At 51.2% G+C, this 16,658-nt stretch overlaps 1 protein-coding gene across 7 annotated transcripts in view; it reads left to right on the plus strand.

Moving 5' to 3' along the window:
• Nucleotides 1-16,658, plus strand: part of LOC142579726 (uncharacterized) — a 460,731-nt gene that overhangs the window by 324,203 nt on the left and 119,870 nt on the right. Inside the window, exon 1 of one of the 7 annotated variants that reach the window (XM_075690228.1) lies at nucleotides 10,625-10,756. The exons of 5 other annotated variants lie outside the window; for them this stretch is intronic. In XM_075690228.1, coding sequence (XP_075546343.1) covers nucleotides 10,751-10,756 — 6 coding nt within the window. In that variant the 5' untranslated portion in view covers nucleotides 10,625-10,750. Of the gene's footprint in view, nucleotides 1-10,624; nucleotides 10,757-16,658 lie in introns of those variants that run through there. One more of the 7 variants, XM_075690229.1, reaches the window with a different exon arrangement.

The raw sequence follows: 16,658 nt of genomic DNA on the forward strand, positions 1-16,658 counted from the left end.
GTGTGCACAGTATACGACGGGAAGCTGGCGAGCACGCCGGCATCGCGGCGCCTTGTATTCATTCGTGTTCGTGCTTTGCGCAGCCGGGCGTCAGGGGGGTGCGCGATCCGAGCGTGCCTCGCGTGATCGAAAACGGAACCCGGCGGCCGCTTTTGCCTTCGCGCTTTCTTTCCTCCCTGGCGGGATATGTCCGTGCATGCGCACACGTGAGACCGCCGCGTCCTTCGTGAAGTTCGAGGCCGTGCGGAGTATATATATATGTTGTATACCTTCACGGCGCTCCAGCCGCCAGGAAGGTATTGTATGGACGAGATTCCGCGGCGCTCCCCTTTCCTCTTCTTTTTCACGGCCTCTTCCCCCTCTCCTTTCTTTCCTGATGCCACGCGGTTAGCTGAGCACGCGTGAATGAATGGACAGCCGCTTACGCTGGAAGGCGCATGCACTGGTTCGAGGCTTGCGTTTATAATATACGGTAACTCGTGTATAACATTGGCGTGGTGGCTTCGAGAAGAAGAAAAAAAATTGTACAACGCGTGCAACGCTAATAGCAAGCATTAGAAACAGTGGGCTTAACTGATAGTTAGCGATTGCTATCGGGCCCTGCGTAGATCACAGAACCGATGCATATATATATATATCTGCTTCGTATGTGAAGTTGCCTACATGCGAGTTATTTCCAAACGTCTATTTGGCCACATCTTGACAATCCTATTGATTGTCAGGGATACGCAATCATATGAAATCGGATAACCGGTTGTGCGCACGCGCGTGCGTGTTCTAGCGCTCCGCTGACTTGCATGAAGAAATCTCGTAGACCTTATCGTTTGCGTCACTCTTCACTTGTTGCTTATACGTGTTGCGGCGTGCGCAATTGCAGCGAAAAAAAACGCATTAACGTGGAGTTGCAACGCAACTGGCTGCGTGTGTAAGCGCGAAGGCTTCCACGAATTTCCCCTTCACTGTTAGCGAATACAGGCGAGCCGCTTCAGTCTTGCTCTAGCGTTGCGGGCGAATTCGTACTCTTCAGAAATGTCGCTATTGGTGCGCCGCGCCGCAATCTGTTCTTTCGATGGACGCAGTATATCGTCCACTATATTTTTATACGCGTCAACTGCGGCGGCAGCGAGGGCGGTGCTGCAGCGAGTCATAGATCACCCTTTCCATTAGATCGATGGCCAAAGGAAGGCAGTGAATACAAGAAAATATCAGATCGAAGCGCTCCTCCGCTGGAAGAGTCGAAGTACATAGACGCAATAACGAAAAAGTGATCTCGCAATCTCGTCAACTGCGAGCCAAATTTTGAAACCGATTCTGTTCCTCTGGGCGCGTGTATATAGTCGGATAAGAACTGTTCCATCGCAGTGCTTCATTAAGGGAGATATATAGTTGCTGCATCTGTGTGTACCTTATGCAAGGATTTTGTCAATAAACTCTAGCGCCGTTTCCGCGTGATACGATAACCACGCGCTACGCTGTGGCAATACCAGAACGGCCATATGATATATAGTTACAACGCTTTATGAAACGCTTGAAAAACCACGCAAGATGTGTTCGCAAACAGCAGAAAGGCATGAGCCTAGCATTACAGCACGGCTTTCACACGAAAAGCAGCAAGCACACCCGATCAACAACTTTCAGAGCGGAATCTGTGTACGCCAATCATTTCTCAAAGAAGACAAAAAAAAATGCCACCGTCTGCGCTATATATAGATCAACGATAACCAACTATACCGTATAAGATCGGTGAGCCATATACGTTTGTAATAGACTTAGATACCACGTAATATTGCCGCAGACCATATAACAAAGCGCCGTCACAAAGCGTTAGAAATATGTGCGCGAAAGAGCACGAAAAAGAAAAGAAAAAAAAAAAGAAGGAAAGTTGGCCCTGCATGTGTAAGCTTGGCTGCACAGCTCTTACAGCACTTCTAAAACACTAGCGGTACCTGTTCACAAACATTCCTGACTAAGTCCGCGTGTCACGTCGGCGCGCACCTTTTTGTTCACGAAAGCCACGCTATGCGGCTCGACACTCGTTGCACGAACGACGTCTGCTCATGGTTACGTTGGCGAGCGGTATATAAACAGTCAAGATGCGTGCGACCGAGGCATTGTGCAAAAAAAAAAAAAAAAAAACACCCCGCCGACGGGGAGCGCGAGATCTGCAGCGCGGGGAAAGAACCAACGCGAATCGCAGCGCTATATTGTAGTTTATATTTCCAGTTCCATTCCGTGCGCCGAGGTTTCCGCGTAGCTTATATACACGAGCTTGCGTGGCTTTACGCGCGAACAAAGCCGGTCTCCTACGAAGTAGGTTTTCTTTTTTTTTTTTTTTTTCTTTTTTTTTTTTAACGCTTCATCGGAATGCCCGAGTTGCACACCCGCGCTGCACCGGGAGACTCCGGGAACGTCTGCAGCCGAAGATAACGCGGTTGCACGTAAACCGCGCTACCCAGAAAGGAACTTCGAAAGCCGCGGGGCCGTATATTTATTATACGGGGCCAGTGGCGCGCGCTGTATAGCCCCCCTCCAGGCCGCGTGCGCCGTTTCGTGCATAATGCGCCGCTCGACAGTATACTCGCACGCGACGATTCGGGAACACGAAGCGCGTCGTTGTAGCACGCAGTGCGGCATTCGTGTTCTGTGAGTGAAACAAACCCCCCGTGGCATTGTGCCCCCCCCCCCCCCTCATACACACTGTCTTCACCCCCGTTCCATACATAAGTAAGGTTCAGCGAATGAGATGGGGGGGGGGGGGGGGAATAGTTCTGTCATCTGTACACACATGGCATATATACCGCCTATATACCCATATACACGCAGCTAGACATAACGGAAGGAGTATAAAAGAGAATATAAATAAAAAACAAACTTAATACGGTGGCACATAGAACTCTGAGAGCTTCTATGTTTCTTTTTTTTTTTCCATGACATAGAGGTTCCGAGACAACGGTGCGGCTTTGTAATCGTGAAAAGTATACATAATGCATTTACTAGGTCACGCTTTGACGCACCCGCGGCACTATTTTGCTGTCCTGATTAATTATTGGACGGCCTACAAAACGGTTTCCCTCCGCCGTATATACGCTTTTGATCGCCGCTTGTCACGCGATCAGGCACGGGAGAGTGCTTACGGAAGCGGCGGGCGGCTGGCTCATATCGTGTAGCTTGCTGGCCAGGCTCGTTGAAGGCGGCGGGAGGCGAACCCTGACGCGCCGTCGCTGTAACAAACCACCGCCGGTGTTTGTGTCACGTGAGTACAGGAGGAGAAAGAGGAGAAGTAGGAGCTACCTCGCGTAAAAAAAAAAATCATGCTCGCGTGCACATCTCCGGATCCAGAAACAACATCCTCCGCGGGGGACACACGTCGCGGCACCTGCGTGCGAGGGTATTCTTTATTACGCGTCGCGGGACAAGTAATCTCGCTTGAACTTACAAGCTGTGCCTGTGTGCGCCTGACACGCACTGCCTTCTTTCGCGTCTCCGACGGTGAACACGCTACCCACCAGGTGAAGGTCAAACTTGCCTCGCACGCATGCTGCTGTCACGTTGCGTCCACGCCACACGCCGTCTCGGGAGGGTAAAAAAAAGCGTGCAGTGTTTGCCGAGCCGGTGCACCGAATAATCGTGGGCGGGGGACGGATCTTACGCCAAGCTGCACGTTACTGGCGCGTGGGAAAAGGGGGGGGGGGGGAGGGGACAAGGTCTGTGATTGGCCGGGGGTCCGGGGCTCTGGCTATAGTCACGCGACCAACGGATCTGTCTGTGGACAATTCACTGCCGTGGGCCGCGGGCCACCACTGCACGTCCCGCAGTATTAGAGAATTTTAGATTAGGGGACGCAAGCAGCTTGCGCCCCCTAATCTAAAGCTCTCTGTTGTTATGGCCAGCTGCTGTGCCGTGGCCGCTCCGCAGTCCATTCTCAACAAAAATTTTGCTGAAGTGGAGTTCTAGCTCACGCATCCGGCGTATTCGCCAGATTTGACTCCTTCGTACTAAGTACCATCTTTCCCCAAATTTCAAGAAACATTACAAGTGTGCCACTGGTGGTTATACTGTACACGGTGGCTTTGGTGAACTACTATTCACAATTAATTCATTCACGTACGTTTATTTCATTGGTGTGATCAACTGTTGGTATACTATATGGCCAGCTACCATACCGTGACCGATGTATGTACTGTTCCGTACCGCTACTGCGGCTGTCCAGCTGCTGTGCCGGAGTAAACACACTATGCTGTGGCCAACGCGTACCTGTCCGATTTCTTTACGCATATCGTTACCAGTCTGACTGCACTTCCGTGCCCTGTACAGCCGCGCGCGATAACCGTTAGTATACGTGAGTACATCACCACCTCTGTGAATTACACTGTAGATGAGATGAAGTCTTATCTGCAGTCCTTAGCTTCAGAAGCGCTGCATCGTTATAAGACTAACATGCGAACACATATGCGCGTTGTACACTGCGCGTATACGCAGCTCCGGGTGCAGCGATGCGTGAATACGCGTCCGTACGAAGCGAGCGGACGCCATCCGTGGGCGGGCGTCGTGGTTCTCGCGCCTATAAACGCGATTTATGGGATGTAGACGAGCGAAGTTGCTTCGTATGCACGCTGCTTGGAGCGCAGCGAGGGGGTCCGTATATACGACGAAGTCGTATTTTTGTGTGTGTGTGTCTTCTCGGTGAGGGACGACATGTTCCGACCGGTGGGCTTCCCCGCGTGGTCAGCTATATACGCAACACGCCTCGTAAAGCAAGAAGGCGCGCGCGCGGCTGCGTTTCTCTCGCTTTCTTTTCGTCGCGTTTCGCTTCTGTCGTGTGAACCGTTTCCCGCTCTCGCGTAAGGCCTGATACTCGAATGCGCTTTCCCGTATACGTGGTGAGTCACGCGTTATATAGGTGTTCGAAAAAGAAAAGAAAAAAGGCGTATACCTCCAGGTAAACCCCTAACTTCTCATTTTGATACAATGCATACAAGTCAACATGAACTTTGTACTCCCCAGAGACAAATGCTTCTTGTTTAAGGTTTTTTTTTCTTTTCTCTTCCTTTTCTCTCCCCCCCCCTGTGTTCAGTCGTTTGCGAGAGAGAGAAAGAGAGGCAAAAGAAAGGGGAAAAGCAGGGAGATTAACCAGATGGTTAGATCCGGTTTGCTAACTTACGCTGGGGAGAGAGGGGATGGGGAGATAAAGTGATAGCAAAGTAGAGATAAAGAAAGCAAGGAGCATTTCAGTCGGTTGAATGTACGGATATCTGCTGAGCTACTCATACCTAATTAACAGTTGTCATGTTCTCTATTACTGTCTAATTTTTCTCACTGAATCGGTCAGAACATTCAGATATACTTATTCATAGGCGTCGACGTGCTTGCTTTGGTAGTTTTGCCACCGGACGCCCTCCCTTTCCCCTCTCCCCTCTGAGCGTCGGCATCACGTCATAGTCCACGTAATAACTGTGGTAGCTGCGGTACTCTCCCGCGTATTAATTGTAGCGACCGGTATGCCTCGGGCCGAATTACGAGAAAATGCGATTAATCAACGAACATCCGTAGTATTATAGAAAGGAACGAACTGGAGCCACCGACGTGTTTATATTATGCATTAGAGCATGTCAGCTTGGAAGAATATTAGGCCCTCAGCCTCTTCCGATAATTAATCGATGAATTATTACGCCTATACCCATCTCACGTACCTAACGAAAAAAAGAAAGAAACGCTGGGCGGAAGTGAAGCGGGGTGAGGCGACTGGCTAAAGAAAGCCGAAAAGCATGCTCTACCATTAAGCAAAATATGCGCTGGCACTCTTCACCCACGGCGGTGTGTTCTATTTGGACGAGTGAAAAAGAGATATCAGGTTGACAGAAAAGAAAACAACAAACTCGTAGCACGGCATCCTCCCTGTCAATACGCAATTATTATTTTTGTTTTTTTTTTCTTTCCTCCTCTTGCGTTTGTAGATGTTCTTACCCGCCGGCCAGCTTCGTGTGCTCAAGTTGTTTCTCTGTATAGGTACCCGAGAGGGCGGCATGTCTTCATTACTCGGCGCAGTATATAAATGATTAAGCGCGCAGGTGACCTCAGAAAAAAAAAGAAAAAAAAAAGAAAAGGTAGGAAATGTAGAGACGCGTATACGGCGTTCTGCATCAGACGTGCATGCCTGTACATGTGCGTGTCCGCATAATACCTTAAACCCGGCACGTGCACGGAAGGTCCCTGTCAATCTTCCGCAGGCATGTACGTATAGGAAGGGTGGGGGTACGTTTCATTACTGCATCGGGCTTAGAACGTGGCTGCTCGGACTGGCCTTCTTCACCTCCCTGGCTCTCATCCCCTATAGCTCTCCGGCCGCGAAATTAAATGCGCCGTGGCCCTCATTAATACACGTCGGAGCTGCCCGGAGGAGCCGCGGCGACCGTGCGTGTATAGCGTGGCTGCATAGTTGATGATGCGCGTGCAGACGAGATGAGCCTCCCGATCGGCCCGTTATTTATTATTATTCTATTTTTCTTTTCTTGCCCTCCATTGCGGCGCCGTTATGTGTACTAAGAGTTGGGCTACGAAAGGTTCTGCATTATAAAACGAAACGTCGCTCCCAAAGTCTTCTGCAGCGACCGTTTGGCTTAGGCGCTGTAGGAAGAAGACGTTGCAATGTATAGTTAAACCGATGACTGTGGTGAACGAGTGTGAAGTAGGGGCTTGATCCGGTTATATAGTCCGATGGATAGCGTTGTCGTTGTTAATCGAAGGACAGAGGTAGTCAGGGTGGCAGTGGTGGTGATCGATGTAGGGCTGCAGTAGCGATGGGCGCTATACGCATCCGTAGAAACTCGACCACGGTTGAATTTTGGCGCCAAGCAGAAGCGAAATCGGCCGTTGGGCGAAATCGCGAGGCGTTATTCGCGAACCATCTTAACGGCGAGGGGCTGAGGGAGGAGCGGGCGACTCACGTTGCTAAGCAGGAAGAAACGGAAATAATCGTTTGTTGACTTGAACGAACTTAAACGGACTCTATGGAAGAGCTTAGTCGCCCAAGAAAAAGCTTCTTCAGATTATATATACGTTCTACCGAATGTTCAGGTGTATACTGCAGTAGATTATAAAGTTTCGTTGAGCTATAACGCATTCGTTGTATACAGCAATACTTGATGGTGAAATGACGTTCTCGCTTCTCTCTGTGTAACAACCTGTAGAGATTTCAAAGGTGAGCTGCAACTCCATATGGCGCAGCGCCAAAAAATGCGGCAACCGCTGCCTTGCCTTGCGGAAACGACTTCTCAACGTCCCCACATTGACGCTGTTTCAACCAACACTGTTATTTCTCCGCATTGACGCGCAGTGTAGCAAAACTCCGTGGCGTTGCAGGGTTCCGCAACAAGCGTACGTAGCCGCGTCACCGAGTCCTTTCCCGCTACCTTGCGGAAGTGAAAGGAGAGAGAGGGGGGAGGGGGAGTGCTAGCGCGCCCACGTGTGCCGTGCGCGCGCTCTATTTTGAGGGCTTTTGAGCGAAGGCGGCACGCAGACATCGCCGCCTCATCTTTCGCTGCCGCGTGATGCTCCATCCTTTTGCCGCGCTCACTGCCAGGCTAATGACGAACGCACCTGCGAACGCGTGTTTCTGTCCGAATGCCTCTCCTAACGCTGCTCAGGCGACAGCCGCCTTTGTCGTCACCACCTCCGTAGTGTTTGCTTGGGTCTTGGCAAGCCACCGGTGTTAGGGCGACAAGGCAGACAAAGCTGCAGCCTTTATGTTAGAAGGCTGGAAATAGAAAGCGATCGCCGCTTCGCGGTAGCTTCCCCACTCCCCCGCTGTGTGACAACCCCCCGAAGGTGTCGCGCTGCACCTTACCTCTAGCGTGGCTAAAAGAAACGCTTCCTTTGTATCAGTGAGTTGACACAATGCGTGACAATGACGTGCCGCATTCAAGGCTTGGACAGTCCTAGGTTAGAATAGAGCGTCCGCGGATTTGATTTCCGAGATTTGCCCCTCCCCGTGTGTGTGTGCGTGTGTGCGCGTACTTGACCCTTGGCATTTGCATGAGCGTGTATGAAGTCAATGGATTCCACACATTTGACCCAGAAACGCTTCGAGTGCTTGCAAGACTCCAAAGGGGTCAAAGTGCCGAGTCCGTGCGACAAAGTACATATGCCAGGCGGAGCTACGTTTAGAAACCTCTCGTGGAACTCGCGCAAACTCATTTACCTTTTGCATCACTGTCTCGAAACGTCGTGTGTCATGGAATGCACACAGCCGCTCTTAGACATGGCAGTAGGCAGTCAAGACTCAGACGAAGACTCTTGTCCGGAACGTGTTATGGGCACATAGCAGCCAAATGCCACCGCACTGCTGCAACCAGGGTAATGTATCAACGCGGGCCAACTTGACGTTCCGTGCGCACATGCGCGCGTTGAACGAACGGAGCAGCGTGGGAGTTGCGTAAGAGGGGGGGGGGGGGAAGGGGACGTGTCAGAGCGGGTCGTAGACGCACGTGTCGCCTGTACTCGCAAGGCGCGCACGCTCCTCACCGAGAACTGCGCCAGAGGCGTGGCGAAAGCGCGTCAAGCAGCTCCGCGAGCAACTTTCGTGACTGCCTGTCTGGCACTGTGCGCACCCCCCCCCCCTCTCCCTCCCTCTACAGACACCGATGTGTTCTGGAGACAGACGCACACATCCACGCGCCTCCCCCCCCAGCTCAACCTACACGCATACGTATACGCACGCACCGCGCTCACGTCTCCCGAACATGTTCGCATGCTAAAGTTCGGCGCAAACAGCACTCCGCCAACCGCAGAAACAGCCAGCCACCGGTTTATTTATACGCCGCACGGTTTCCGCGGTCTCGGGGTTGTCGGAGAATGTGGCGGCGGCGGGCGCAACATGTCGCCGCGCGGGACAAATCGCGCCCACTATTCTCGGCGCTCAGAGAGAGTGAGAGAGAGACGCGGGGGTAAGAGGCGCGAGTGCTGTTGCGACGCGTCGTTACGCTGCGACAGCTGCGCGCGAGAGAGAGGCGACCGCCGCTCGCTACTACCGTACCCCTACTACACTCGAAGGAGGCGCACGACACAAGTCCCCGCCGCTGTTCTCCCTCGGCGCAACTGCCGTAGTTTCGGTTGGCGGCTCCGGCTCGAGCACTCCCGCATCGCCAGCGACGCATTCTTCCAGAGATCGGAGCGTCGGCAGGCGCTTGTGCCGCCTGCCGCTTGTTTCTCTAATCTTTCGCTCTCTCTCTCTAATGGCTGCGGTCGAGACGTCGCTTCGAGCTCCAGTTGCGCTCAGCCTCGGGTCTTGCCTCCCGGCATGCGCGCCCTGGAAGCGAGGGTTAAGAAAGCGCAATCGCGATTCGTAATCGCCGCGCTGGAGACGCAAATTAGCGGCGGGGGAATTGTCCGCAGAGAGGGTGCACCTTGATTTGCTTAAGTGCGGGGCACACTTAGTCCAACCACCGCGCTAATCACTTGTTCTCGTTCTTGCTTTCGCGCGTTGTGCGGTCGGCAGTGTGGAGGCGGGTAGTGCGACGTAAAGGGCTTTTACGCTCAGCCCTACCACGTCGGTTTCAGTGCGATGTTCGCAAGAGGTGACAGAATGCTACATGCGCATGCATATATGTCGCATACAGGGGTCCATTTCCCCACAATTCTGTCAGGCTAAGTGCGTCCATGTATGTATGTATGTATGTATGTATGTATGTATGTATGTATGTATGTATGTATGTATGTATGTATGTATGTATGTATGTATGTATGTATGTATGTATGTATGTATGTATGTACGTACAATTCGGGGGTTTTACGTGCCAAATGTGTGTGGGTCGTGCTTGGTTCCGACTAAAGTAAGATCCTCGCCACGTCAGGTCAAGCCTCATGTTCTCACTCTTTCAATTACAACATAAACCGAAAAGAAGTGAAAACGAATAATTTCGTGTGACGTTTTGGCTAGAACGCGCTTTTCTTCTCTCTCGCTATATCTTACTTTATTATTCTTTTTTTTTTTTTTGCAAGCGTCGATCTACGCCGGATACGTCGGCGAGTCGCTAAGGCGGCGGGGCCATTCGCCAGCGGACCACACAACAAAAGGCCAATCTCGCATTCTACATCGATCCGACCCTCCACACACCTGTCCGGGCCGATTTGCGCGCACCCGGGTACAAAGGTGAACCCATCTGTCAAGGAATGCGCGTCTACGTATGACGACGCGCGATGTCCTTTCACCGCTCGCATAACTGTCACGAAGCCTATCGCTCTTCAGGCGCACGTGACGCGTTCTGCACAACAGGGCGTGAGGTATGTCCATAAGCCTCGCGAGGTCTCTCTCTCTCTCTCTCTCACACACACACACACACACACACACACACACACACACACACACACACACACACACACACACACACACACACACACACACACACACACACACACACACACACACACACACACGCACACACACACACACACACGAGCACGAACACCTCGCGCAGTTCGATATGCACAGCGCAACTATTCTGCGTCGCGAAGTGTTGCCACTCTGCCATGGAGGCAGAAAGGAGGACGCATAGCGCTTCTCTCGTCTAGCCGAGATGCCACCTGGTGTCAACAGCTGTGCGCTGCGCGAAGCCCGTCATTGAGAGCGAGCGCATGGCACCGCCGAGCTCTTCGTGCCATCCGGCATCGCCTTCCGGCTGCGGCAGTCGATTGAGTCTCGCTGTAGCCTCTGGCAGTCCTTGAATGACGTGTATATACGGTGAGAGCGTCTTCGATGTCGGTAAGTCGCCTCGCAGAAATTAATATTTTGACAGCTTTTCGCTCTCCCTCTGTGCGACTCGTCTGTCTGACGCGCAGGAGAAGCGTACGAATTTGACAACCAGAGCCGCCACTTGGTGAATGGACTTAACCGGCTTGTAGGGGGAACGCGGTGGCGGCAGTTACTTAGAAGTGCGCAGCTGCTTGCGTAAACATTCTTTCGGTCACAAGACTGGGATGGGTAGGTCACGTAAAGGACATTGCCGGGCAGATGCTCAGCGCGGTTATTGAGTCCCGAGACTACGAAATATTTGGCTGTGTGCGCACAGATGATTTGCAGAGATCGACAGATAATATTTCTTTCATTGAATGACTTTAGAATCCGCATGTACTGCTGTCGAATACGAAGTTAAAGTCTGTATATGCTAGCTGATTGAAGAACTGACTATATAAACGCCGCGGATAAACGCCTAAAGATCATCGATGCTTGACAGAACAAGTTGTTGTCAACGTCACTCTGTGCGAGAATGTACGACTCACGCGTGCGCGTAGCGCGCCTCTTGAGATACCCTTGTATATCTGTGAACGACCCGGAACTGACGTCAAGTTGTTCTGTTTATTAACACGCGGTTTCCTTAAGCGTCAGTGATGTAGTCCACATTGAGTAGTGAGTAACCGTCAAAGCGTGTGCCAAGAAGTCAATAAGTGAATGTCCCGAGAAAGCATTGCACGTGAAAGAGCGCAGGTCTGTCGACACATTCGCTCGCGGTAAAGTGCTCTCAGTTGCACGGGTAGTACGATCGACGCACACCAATTGAACTTCTCTGCCTTGATGCTAACACAAACTTCTAGTTTTGATAGCCTGGTATCGACTTTATCTCTGTCTTCGCCTCCGCCTATACAGCTGTGTACTGAGTGTCACGACACTGACCTCTCTGTGCGACCGTTGACGTGTGATTTAGTGTCGAGTATCATTTCTGCCGTATTGGGGAAATACGCGATTCTTATGCAGCCCATCGCGCACAAGGCGAGCACAAAGAAGAGGCTGAGACACGCGAGCGCGGAATTATCCTCCTCGCGTCCAGATACGAATATTCTGCGGGTGGCGCACACGTGATGTGTCACGGATTCTGCTATATATGTGGTCAATTTCTTCAAAATAATTAAAACACTGCTGTAAGTCTGAGCTCGTGTGTCAGCCTCTTCTTCGTCCTCGTCTTGTGCGCAAAAAGTTGCATTCATGTCCTACCAACATGCCCAAATAGTCACCTTAACGTTTCTTATGGTGGCTTGCAAAGAGGGGGAAAGAAAAAAGCAGAAGGCAGGGAGGTTAACCAGAATAACGTCCGGTTGGCTACCCTACACCGGGGGAATGGGAAAGGGGAAAACAAAGATGGCAGGGAGAGAGAGAGGAGGGAAGGAAAGAAGGGAATTGCGGTGAGTTCGCTGACGCGTATGGTCTTATAGAAAATATAGGTGAATGACAGGGTGGTTGGGCCAGAGTGAGTTCTGGGTAGGCGAACTCTACAGTGAAGGGGGAAGAAAGGAAAGAAAATACGAACAAACAAACTCTGTGTGCATGATCACAACGACGCGTCTCGCAATTATCACACGACTGTCGCGCTTTCACAAAATGAAAGGCTTTCCGGGTATACACTTCTGAAAATTATCCTCACAGCCTATACAGTTTTATAGGAAGTAACCATTCCGCAACACGTGTACGACCCAACGCACTGTTTTTCCTTTTACCTATATCGCATCGCGCAACCAGCACGAGAGCTCGGCGTGTTATTTCTTTTTTTTTTCGCGGAATCCGGCAACTCCGAAAATTATTGACGCCGACTGTACATACTTGCGCTATGCATCCGCGCATGTTTCATCTCTGCGTTCGCTTGCGTACACGCCTCTCGTTAGGGTTGCACTCCCGCCATGTGCTCATGCCGGCCGTACGGTGAGTCATCGTTCCGCTATTTCCTATAACTCGAATCATTCATAAAAGCTGTCTGTACTATCTACGAGCGCGGTCAGGAAAAGCGGAGGCACACCATTGAGGTAAAGTTAAAAAAAAATAGAAGGATAGATAACGAAGTAAAAAAAAAAGAACTGTCTAAAGGGCAGTCATGTGCGAGCGAGCATGCAAGGACGTAACGTAAAATATGAGGATCAACAGGAAAGAAGATGGCGCAGAACGGATGTACATATATTCTGCATGCATCACATGTCGCGCTCTGAGTCACTTTTGTTTTTTGCATTCTTTTTCGAGAGTAGCTCCCTTCTGCTTTCCAGCGTTAGGCGTTTTGAGGGACCATATATACGAGGTAGCATATACACGCATTGCCCTTCTCAGGGCGAAATGAATTCAGCGCTTACAAGCGTGCGACGGCACGCACCCAATTCCATCAAGTGTGTTCCCACGCACACGTCGGTCATCGTACATTTTATCTGAAGCCGTCCGACAGATTTCGTTTAGCGTTTAAAGCGTGCGCGACATGATATACGTTCGACAGATGTCATCCCGTATAAGCATCCCGTTTCGACGACCGCAAGCATCGCGCGCTGTCGCTCTGCTGCTGGTCTTCTCGCGCCTCAGAAACGGAGAACGCTTATCTCACTCTCGCATTTTTATCGCACCGGGAGCCCGATTAAAGCGTTGAATCAAGGCAGCCTCATCAAATGCGGTATCTGCCCGATGCACAAGCTTAATAATAATAGTAGCACGCAGGCCTATATACTGCTACTGTTGTCACGCGTTGACAGGGAAGCGGATTGCAGACGAGAGTTCCGGCTGATAACGTCCTCGGCTGAAAAGTTGCGTTATTGAGAAACAGCGACGAGGAAACAGAGATAGGCCGGAGATAGAGCAACGCTCACTCGCTCGACTCGCCGTCGAAGCGCGTCCGGAAACGTCGGGAGACGAGAGATAAGCGGCGAGCTTGTAATTAACGAATCGTCTCTTTCTCTCTGGCGAAGAACTGCCATGGCATGCGGCGATCGTGTCCAATCACGTGATTTCGCAATTACGGACTCGCCTCGGCCTTTTCGGACGCCATCGCGTTGGCCCTTCCATTCTGTCTTTAATATCTTGAGCGACACCATCCATGCATATAGTTACACTGCTAGTTCTTCTCTTTCTTGTCAGTCATTTTCTCGAGGACACACACACACACACACACACGCACACACACACACACACACACACACACACACACACACACACACACACACGGCGTTTTGTCCCCCCACAGTCGCAGCGCCGCAGGGAGAGCAGTCGCCGTGTATACTGTCAGAGGCACAAATAACACAGCGACGCTTTGTCGTAATTGATGTGCGTGTCGCCGGGAGCGCCCTCTCTCGGGAGAGGAACAAACGTAACGCGTTTATCGGCGGGTGCTCTCTCGGCGCACTCGCTTTGCGATATTATTGTCGTGCGCGACGCAGGAATTATTAAAGGACACTCTATTTTAAAGAGACGAGCGGTAAAGCAAACAGCCGCCTGCCCCGCAGGCGCCGGTTCGCGCTATCTCACTCCGAAAGTGGCGCCGTCCATTAAAAATTGAGTGCCGCCGCCACGGCCGTGTCTTTGAAGAGCGCTGGGTGTGCTGGAAGTCAAAACGAACGGCGCTACTAATTAAAGGGGCGCGAAGCGGCATGCGTTTGCACGGCGCGTTGCAAAAATATGAGAGAGAGAGAGAGAGAGAGAGAGAGAGAGAGAGAGAGAGAGAGAGAGAGAGAGAGAGACTGCAACTAAATTGGCGAGCAGAGGGGGCTGGCATGGGAAAAAGTCAGCGGGCGCTAACAGAAAGCCCGCTGGTACGTAGCACTCCGCATGGCGCCCATATATTAGTAATTCATTTGCGACGGATTTTAAATTTGTTTCAACGTTGTTCATCTTCTCCGGCCGTCGCGCATACGCGTGTTTCCGCATTCCGGATGCGTTCGCATCTTTTGTGCCGTGGTGAATACCGTTGCCGCAATGATTTGTTGCGTCCGTTTCCGCGCAGAGCCCCGCGATACCGGTAGCGGTAATAATAGTCATAATCAGCAGGTTTTACAACGTCCGAAGACGTGTATAACGACATATACATTAGGGGCTGTGTATGACCGATATACCTGCAGCGAAGGAGGGTTTGAGGGGGGCGGCCGTATTTTGTACGAATTTTCCTCCTGTTCCTACGTGGGCATCGCGTTATGTTGCACACCGCACCCTACGCATAATCGTGTTGTCACGAGTTCATATTGCATCTATAAATGGTACGCGCCGAATCGCAAAAGTGATCATCATCAGTTATACGTATACACGAAGTCTGGTTTCCCCGAATCGCCGATCCCATGGTGGTATATCAGGGACGCGGCTCCGTGCGAATCTACTACTAAAGCGAAAAATAATAGAAATATTAAAAAAGGAACACTACGAAGTACGTTCCTGGGTTCATTTCGGCCACCTGCAGGTTCCCTAAGGTGCTTCGGGGTCCCAGCACACCGGCGTACTCTTTGCATGCATTCCTCCCGTGAAGGAATGCGCGCTGGCGCTTATAGCAGATCGCGACATTGTAGCCATGGCAGGACAATGTCTTGGACTCTGAGCGACCGTGGCTGGTATAGATACAGTGTTGTAGTAGCGGCGGCGGAGGATTGCTATATACTATAGGTCCTGCGCACGGGGTGCTTAGCTTGGCAACGTTATCAATTTGTACATGTAAATGCATGCGCGCGCGTATTGGTCCGACGGATATTATGTTTCTGTATGTTTGTAGGTTTGAAGGTGTTTATTTCTTGGGGCATCGGTAAGAACGAACTGGGTATTCGAAAGAAAGAAGTACGGGTGGCGAATGCTGCCGTGACGTCATGGTTCTTGACAGCGTTTATTGCGGCCTATAGTTAAACGTTTGCTGGTCCCTAAGGGCTGCTAAGAAACCGAGGAATCAGCCTAGCAAGTTTCAAAGGCATATTCTGCGCCACAGTATCGCCACTCCCTTCCCTCGAGAAATACTTTGAAATTTGTGACGTCGCGCTTGCGCTATAAGCTTTCGGAGTGAAATTCAAGAAGGGGAAGCTTGGCTCACGTTCTGTAGCTTTCACTTTGTAACTGTCTGCTGCGTTAACATCAACAAGTGTGTAAAAAGTCGAGAACACAGCGAATAAAAAGAGATCTGTAACGATAAGCCGGACACTCCTGGGAGAGTCCTGGGAAAAAATAAGTAAATATAAATATGTACTTCATGTTCTCAGATCGTTGGGCTGCCTTCTAAGGCGTTGAACTCGGCGTCGTCCCCGTAATTACGGCATAACGCAACCGGCTGGCAGTTTCACACCATTAAAACGCCTTAATGTTAAAGGCTCGGCCATTACGCGAAACGCCGAAGATTGGCGGTATCCGAGGAGAATCACATAAACGAAGATTGTAAATTAACTCATCAGACTCGTTACGGACGGACAAGAGAAGGCGCCTGTCAACTAACCGAGCACAAGACACCTGCCACACATACAGCTAATGAATAGTATAATAATAAAGTTAAACGACCTACAACAGAGACATTAGACTTCGCCGAGACGGTCGTGGCGGCGTCAGCTCGGCGTGGCGGCGGATTAAGGGCTCTAATTAGACGAGGCCGCCGAGCTCAGAGGGCGATTAATCTCGCAGAATTCCGCAACCACCAGCTCGACCGACGCTCGCGCGCCGATTGGCAGATTGCAATTAAGACTTCACCGCCGACCGACCGCCGAATGTCGAAGACGGCAAAAAGCCGTAGCACTTCTCTACGGCTCCACCGCCACAACAGTCTATACGGAGCAACGAACACAAGGGGAGAGTGAGGGCGGTTGTGCTGCCGATAGGAGACCGAACGAGAACTCGGGGCGAGGAAGAAACAAGGCGAAGATGGCGCGCGAGTTGGAAGAGGAGGAGAAGGAAGAGAGAGAGAGTA

The sequence above is a fragment of the Dermacentor variabilis genome, chromosome 4 (assembly GCF_050947875.1).
Source record: "Dermacentor variabilis isolate Ectoservices chromosome 4, ASM5094787v1, whole genome shotgun sequence".
NCBI classification, from domain to species: domain Eukaryota; kingdom Metazoa; phylum Arthropoda; class Arachnida; order Ixodida; family Ixodidae; genus Dermacentor; species Dermacentor variabilis.